At 33.6% G+C, this 8,056-nt stretch overlaps 1 protein-coding gene across 1 annotated transcript; it reads left to right on the top strand.

The window, feature by feature from the left end:
- Window positions 1–284: 284 nt before the first annotated feature.
- Window positions 285–2,372, top strand: LOC133803467 (transcription factor MYB14-like). The gene is made up of 3 exons (XM_062241519.1): window positions 285–664; window positions 978–1,107; window positions 1,292–2,372. Exons 1-3 carry the CDS (start codon window positions 529–531, stop codon window positions 2,244–2,246), a joined length of 1,221 nt encoding a protein of 406 aa, XP_062097503.1. The 5' UTR covers window positions 285–528; the 3' UTR covers window positions 2,247–2,372.
- The last annotated feature ends 5,684 nt before the right edge of the window (window positions 2,373–8,056 follow it).

The following is an 8,056-nucleotide window of genomic DNA, read 5'->3' as shown; positions in this document are numbered from 1 at the left end:
TCATAGTATCACGGCAGCATGAGATGTGCCTTACATTATTTATATACATACATCAGAAGAAAAATTGTATACCTAGCTATAATGTATGTCCCACTAGACAATAAGGGTTATAATTGGACTTAGGGTTCCGAGAAAATGAGCAGCCATGATATAATAATTATATCGATTATTCTACAGTGTAAAAGACAAGAAGAAAATCCTTGTTGTGGCTCTCTCCTATATATACTGGCAAACTCATTTTCTTCAATTTTTTATATATATTAAAAAATATGTACGGTCACTTTCTTACTATCTTACACCCCTAGCCCTTTTAAATTCTTTATTGCTATTCCTCATGAAACCATATGTTTATCATTATCACTTTTCCTAATTATTTTATAATTATATCCCTATCTTTCTCTCTCTCTCTCTCTCTCTCTCTCTCTCTCTCTCTCTCTCTCTCTCTCTCTCTCTCGCTCGCTCTCGTTCTATCTTATAGGGAGAAGCAAGAACCCCAATTAAGCTCAAACCAAATCCCAAAACAAAAACATGGGGAGAGCTCCTTGCTGTGACAAAGCCAACGTCAAGAAAGGACCTTGGTCGCCTGAAGAAGATGCCAAGCTCAAGTCCTACATCGAACAACATGGCACCGGTGGTAATTGGATTGCTTTGCCACAAAAGATTGGTATGAAGTAATAATCCTTCAGTTTGATCTTCTTGTTCTTGACCTTTCTAGCTTTAATGTGTGACAGTGTAGATGACTAATGTGCTTCGCCACAAAAGATTGGTCTTGACCTTTCTAGCTTTAATGTTATTGCTAATTTCATCAATAATGTTTATTAATATTGAATATTAATTAATTTTCAGATCAAATAATAAATATATTCCCATATATATATATATATGCTAATTAATGCTACTAAAGATTATTATACATATATATATATATCATAATTAATATATATGAGCTGAGTGAGGATTATTATAAATATTATTAGGCCTTAAGAGGTGTGGGAAAAGCTGTCGTCTTAGATGGTTAAACTATCTCCGGCCAAACATAAAGCATGGAGGGTTCTCAGAAGAGGAAGACAACATAATTTGCAGCCTTTATATAAGTATTGGAAGCAGGTACGCTACTTAATTAAAAACAACTAATCACTAAAAATTTCCCTTTCAATTAATGATTATATCAAGTTAGTTTTTTCTTTTTATATATATATATATATATGTATCACTTGATTATTATTAATTAAGCTAGTAATTTATTATGATTTTAATTATAATGTTTGATTAGTTTTTACTTAATTTACAGGTGGTCTATAATCGCCGCACAATTACCAGGAAGAACTGACAATGATATAAAGAACTATTGGAACACAAGGCTGAAGAAAAAGCTTCTTGGTAACAAGCAACGTAAGGACCACACTCGTAGAGGCCTAACTAAGCAGCAGCCTGAAAATATTAAAAAAGGGACTATCAGTAGTAGTAGAGGTAGTAATAATAATAATATTACTGGAATAGCTCATTCCAATAATAATATGGTTCCAGCAGCTGGTACTGGCCATCATTATAACACTATAATTGGTACTGATAATATTAATGGCAGCAGCCAAAGCCCGTGCTGGCCAGAGCTACCTGTTCTGACTCCGCCGCCGTACTCAAACGACTGCCATCCGCGTTACAACGACGACCACTCATCTATAAGAAAGTTACTCATCAAGCTCGGAGGAAGATTCTCTGATGATCATCATGATTATAACAGCAGTCAGCCATTATTAAGCCATGACCATGTCATTATTAACAGCAGTCAGCTGAGTGACGATCACATCATTATTCCTTCTTCTGCTTCCCCGCCACAGCCGCCGCCGCCGCCAGCAGCTCAATTTCCCCCACAACTTTCAGTCCAGTATAATACGGACTTCAGCTATGGCTTGGTCCCGCAGATGTTGGAGAAGGGACAAAGCAGTAGTAGCTCTCAGCTGGTTGAGCTTGATCATCAGGAAAGTGGTTTTTACGATAATGTCCCTGATGCTCCAGTTCTAGATGGGCTGAAGTTCTTTTATGGGGAGGACAGTACTGGTAAAGGAAAAACTGGCGGCATTATTGCTACGATTAATAACATGGATATGGGCTGGGACGATGAGATGAGTTCTATGGTTTATAACGCTACTACTAGTGCTAGTGCTAGTACTAGTACTGCTACTAATAAGTTTGTTTCAGACTACCAATCTCAAGACTCCATGTCTTTTCTAGCCATCGACCAATAGAGTTTAATTTGTAAGGAGAAATAATAATGTAATATTGACCTCATGTGTACATGTACAATAATGAACTAATATTATTTATGGGCAGAATACATACTTATGATCTTTAGCTTTGATTATTAATCATATCATTTTAGATGAGCCAACAATTAAAGATCATGATAGTATTCGCATGAGTTTTTCAGGAATAGAAACCCTAGTACTATATTATAATAATAACCTCCATCTATACTTTTTTAAAATTCATATGTGTGTGTGTGATTTATATATATATATATATATATATATATATATATATTAAATAAATTTGTGGCTGAATATGTGTGTGTTAATTAATTTGTTCTTGTTGCACACCTTCAGATTGAGTTTATTACGTCAAGTTAAATTAGAGATTTGAAGAGTTGGAGATTAATTAGTTTAGGGTTACTTGGGCTTAATTTGTTTGAATGTTATATAATCATAATTGTCTGAAGCATTTTATATATAACGAAGTTGTTTTGCATATACGAAGAAGAGATTTTAGTTGTAACGTCTCGAAGAACGAAAAAAATATATAGAAATAAAAAGGTATATATATATATATATATATGTGTTTTCTTACACACACATCCATACACTAATATATAATAAATATATTATAAGTTGCAATCAATAAGTAAAAATTTATTTGACATGAAACCCGGTGAAAAAAGCAGTACTCTACAGCGCAAGCTTTGCGGTCATTACTTTTAGGAATTAATCTAGCTCTCAAAGTTAGAAATATTCTCTTAGGCATTGTGAATATTATTATTATTATACAATACTATATATATATATATTGTTTCTTAAATTATATATTTATATTTTGTACTTCGTTAAAAGAAAAAAATATATTTCTTATTTTTGTGTATAGATATATAGACTATATATGTGGAGCCAAATTTATAAGTAGATGTAACATCAAAGTGCATCGTTTTGCAAACACTACAAAAAAATGTAACATTTAGTGACAAAGTTTTAGTCACAACATATATTTTGTGTGACTAAATATCACTTTTAGTAATAACAAAAAATAACTTATGACTAAAAAGTTATACTTAATCACAAGTTGTCACTAATGTAGTTTTAGTCACAACCTATTATTTTTAGTAATAAAGTTTGTTGTGACTAAAAATACATTTAGTGACAACAAATTGTGATTTTTGTGACTAATACTTTTAACCACGGACTTTTTAGTGATGACATAAGAAAGATGATTTTTTTTTAGTCACAAAGTTTTTGTTTTTAGTCACAAAATTTATTGTGACTAAAACTAAGATTTTTTGTAGTGAAAATGACGATATCTAGATCAAGTTTTGAAAAGATGAAGTATTATTAAAACGTCTTGAGCGTTAGTTCGTGTAAGAACATACTACGGTTGATACCGTGACAAAAATTGGTAGTACAGCCAGTGTGCACTATGCAGGGGCAGGTTGAATAGAAGAAGTGGTTACCTGACCAGGGGCAATATTACATGCAATATTATGCTCTAACCCATAATGGAGGCCACACTTTGCTAGTTGTAAACGAAAATAATGCATTTTATCCTCTGATCGGTACCTTATGAGCTCAAAATGATAGTTGAAGAGAAGGAATTTTCGGAGAATAAGGAGATTAGGGGAATGATGAAGAAGAAGAAATAAGAATTAGGGTACACTACACCAAACACCCATTACCATAACACATCATTATAATACTATTTAAAAAGAGTTATTGTATATATAAAGTTAATGAGTAAAGTCACACGCGGCAAGTTAAAAATAAAGCGGCAAGTGAAAAAAAAAAGAGGCAAATTTTCCTTCTCATTTTCCCTATCTCGGACCGAAGTCTTCATCTCTTTCTCTCTCTGTCTCAGTCTTCATCTCTTTCTCATTTTCCCTATCTCGGACTGAAGTCTTCATCTCTTTCTCTCTGTCTCATTTTCCCTAGCTCGGACCGAACCATCTCTTTCTCTCTGTCTCATTTTCCCTAGCTCGGACCGAACCATCTCTTTCTAGCTCAGACCGAACCAGTCTTCATCTCTTTCTCTCTCTGTCTCATTTTCCACCATATTTTCCTTCTCTCCTTTCTCTTCCTGCTATACCCATCACCACCACCTCCTCCTCCTCTCTCTGACCGAACCACTGCCTCTCTCGGACCGAACCTCCTACTGGAGCCTTGACGAAGAAAAAAATATGGAGCCAAAGTAAATCTCAGGATATATGCCTCCTCCTCATCATTTTCATCTCCATTTCAATTTTCATTTCATAACCTAACAAAGGTTAGATCTTCCCTTGAGGTTTGATTTTTATTTTGGATATTTATGTTTTGATTGTTGTGTTCTGTTGTCTATGAGCTCAATATTTTTGTTTCTTCATCTCACTCTAATCACTTTTTGAGTATTTATGGTTTTGTTTTGAATATAATTTTGGGATTATACATGACATGAATATGAATAATTCTTACTAAATGGATTCGGGTGTTTATATATGTATGTATATATTGCTTAAACATGGGTATAATCGCATCTAATTTGCGAATAAGAGTTTTTGGATTGGTAGATTTCAATAAGAGTGTGGCCTATGTTGTGTTTGAATAGGAATGACAGGGAATAATTGTTTTTCTTTTTGGGTTTACAGCATCTGATATTTTTCATGAAACACAATTTGAAATTAATGTCTTCTAATCCAGTGAATATTTCAATATGCCCTTTAATCTTTTTAGTAGCTTGTACTTTGTATTGTGTTTAGTTATTAGTAATGACTGCTGAGATTAGATTCTTTGGTTAGATTAAACAGCTTTAGAAAATTCTAAGGATTTCCTTTCAAAGAAACACTTATATTACTATGTTTTGTACCTTTAGAGGATTTCGAGGATGAAGTCTCTCTTTTAATTGCTGGAGACTCATGGTTCTTGGTTTTGACAATGGATAATGATGTAGGATTTTTGAAATCTGATCACAACAAAAAACTAAGAACCCACTTCTAAATTATCTTAAGTTGTTTGATCTCACCAAGGATTTATCTTTTGCTGCTGGTTTTAATGAAGTTTGAAGTGGTTTGGTGCTATTATCAGTAATCCTTCCATAACTTTAAATTTCAACCAAATGTACTGAACTATTGTTGTGGCTGGAAAGCATCAATTATATGTTTGTTTTGTTTTTAGACAGAGCAAAGGGAATTACTGGCTTTGATTTTCTTGTTCTTTTTTCACTTATTGTTTATGTTCTTGATTTTATAATTATCATTTTTCTTGTTCTCATTGGTTGTCCTGAGAATGAGGATAATGAAAAGTTGGGTTTCATTTCTTTGTTGTTTGTATTTTTGTAAGAAATCAACATTCAGAGGCTGGGGTGATGTCTTTTATTTTATTTTTTGAGATGCAGAGGTCTTTAAAAGTATTAATTATTATCAAATGAGTTGAGGTATTTTTTGAGCCAAATATTGGTTTGGTTTTGTGATTGGAGAATAGTGGAGTGTATGTATGTTGATGATCATATATTGCTATATCGTATAGAGAGAAAATGAACTCTAGTCTTGGTGTCTGGAGTGTAGAGAGATTTATTCTTCTTCTTTGTTTATGATAGACATACAAAAATTCAAATAAAGAAGACTATAATAACTTAACTATCCCAAAATTGAGAATAGTTTCTGGTATCCACCAATGTTATTCTAGTACTGACTTGCAAACTTTTTTCTCTCATGGAAAGTGAAAGCAACTTTGACTATTCCAATTTGATGTAGATTCCTTAACTTTTCAATACAACTCCAATCATAATACTAAATATTTATTTTTTAAGACAAGGAGTAGTATCATGTCTTCAAAGTATTGCCATAAAAATCTTCATCTACAACTTACTTTTTTTTAAAATAATAATCAAATAGTAACTAAAAAAAACCATTTTTAGCCCATTTTTTATTCTTTGCTAATTAAATAATTGTACATGCAAATAAAAAAAGCATAGTAACACCTCCAATCGAAATACTTTGTTCTTGTTGTTTGACAATCTCTTTTAAAGTGAAAGTGACTGTTTCTTTGTTTTGGTGACTCTGCTGAGCAGTTTGCCCAAGTCAGCCAGCCAACATCAATACTCTTAGACCTAAAAACTACAGAGGGAGTGAAAGAAAGCATTAGTCATTTTAGTGATCAAAAAATGTTATTAAGAGAGGGGGAGAACATAAACAACATCATAAAACAGCTCACCAAATCCAAAAAAGAAAAAGGAAAATAGAAATTGGACTTCATGAATGAATGGATTATATTTTTGACCGTTTTAGACCTCTCCCTGAAATCTCACTTTGTCATTCAAAATCTGAATTAGGCTTCAGAGACAGTGAGAGTTGCAAAATACTGTCCTTACTCAGATAAGGTAACAAATAATAGGTTAGTATGGTATCCTCGATTTTTGATTGAAAACGGATGAGAGAAACAAAATAGTAAGGAAAGTATTATGGAAACTGGAAAGGCTTCTCAGATTAGCTGGGAGCTGATGCCATTGTCTTACATATGAATGGTCTAGAATCTATGAAACTGAGACACTAAAGCACAGCTAACAAAGAATAGCACCACATTAACTGAACCATTTATTACTCATGTAGAATAAATCCCAATCTTGAGTTTTGAACAGTGGAGTGTATGTATGTTTATGTTTCTTTGTTTTTTTTTTTTGGTGAATATGAATCATTATATTGCTCAAAATCAAATCATGTACACTTATGGATTTCCTCTACCCCTATATGACTTTCAATCCATATACCTAACTTATAAACCATGTATCTAACTTTACAATTTGTGAATCCAATCTTTATCTCTATCCTGTTGCCCCTTGTACATTAATACAGTAAGTTTTAACTTCAACTCTCTTTTGATGATCTCTATAGTATGATTTACATGCCAAATCTTGGATGACCACAAGGCATCATTTCGGACCCTCCATAGATGGTATACTAATGCAGAAACAGCTGCCATGTAGAACCTTCTCCTGAGTTTGCTGAGCTGTTTTGCCTTGGAAATCCATTGCAGTAAATTGTAATAATTCTCTGTTTTTGCTCGACAGCCTAGCCATTCCTTCATCTTCACTAGACATTGTTTACTGTAAGTACATTGAAAGAAAAGATGAGAAATCTCTTCATTGTGATCCCCACACAGCAAACATAGCTTGTCCATTACGTGCCAATGCTTACTGAGGTACTCTCTGGTTCTCAGTTTCTGATGCAGAGCTAGCCAAAGGATGTATCTGTGCTTCGGAATACTACACCTCTCCCAGACATATTTACTCCATTGAACCTTGGTATGTTGGTCATATAGTATTGAGTGCCCAGATTGAATACTATACTTCATTGCCATAAATGTTGACCTGTCCATTTTAGCTCTAAACAACTCCTTAATTTCCACAATTTTCTTCCAATACCAGCTGCAATTCTGTTGCACTGTGTAAGCCCACCAGTCCATGCTTTTCAAAAAGATACTATGTATCCACCTTACCCATAGATTATCCTTCTTAGATGCTATTGCCCATACATACTTTCCTAATGCAGCAATGTTCCATTCCAATATTTTCCTGAAGCCTAACCCTCCTGCTAATTTTGGTGTACAAACTGTGGACCAAGCAACTACTCCTGGGCTATGAGAGTCTGCCACTCCCTTCCAAAGAAAGGCCCTGCAAATGGCTTCAATATCCTTCAATAACTTTTTTGGCAACACCATAATTTGAGCCCAATAAGAGTGTATTGACAGTAAAACTGAATTTATCAAAGTAGCTCTAGCACTATAAGATAGGTTCCTAGAACTCCACTGTTTAATCCTAGCTACCATCT

The sequence above is a fragment of the Humulus lupulus genome, chromosome X (genome assembly GCF_963169125.1).
Source record: "Humulus lupulus chromosome X, drHumLupu1.1, whole genome shotgun sequence".
Taxonomy (NCBI): domain Eukaryota; kingdom Viridiplantae; phylum Streptophyta; class Magnoliopsida; order Rosales; family Cannabaceae; genus Humulus; species Humulus lupulus.
Note: the sequence above shows the minus strand (reverse complement) of the source record. Positions and strands in the feature narration are given on the sequence as shown.

Excerpts from the sequence above, each read along its gene's own strand:
- LOC133803467 (XM_062241519.1), top strand. The coding sequence starts at position 529 with ATGGGGAGAGCTCCTTGCTGTGACAAAGCCAACGTCAAGAAAGGACCT. Across the intron at positions 665-977 it reads TGCTTTGCCACAAAAGATTG|GCCTTAAGAGGTGTGGGAAA; the intron begins GTATGAAGTAAT and ends AAATATTATTAG. Across the intron at positions 1,108-1,291 it reads TATATAAGTATTGGAAGCAG|GTGGTCTATAATCGCCGCAC; the intron begins GTACGCTACTTA and ends CTTAATTTACAG.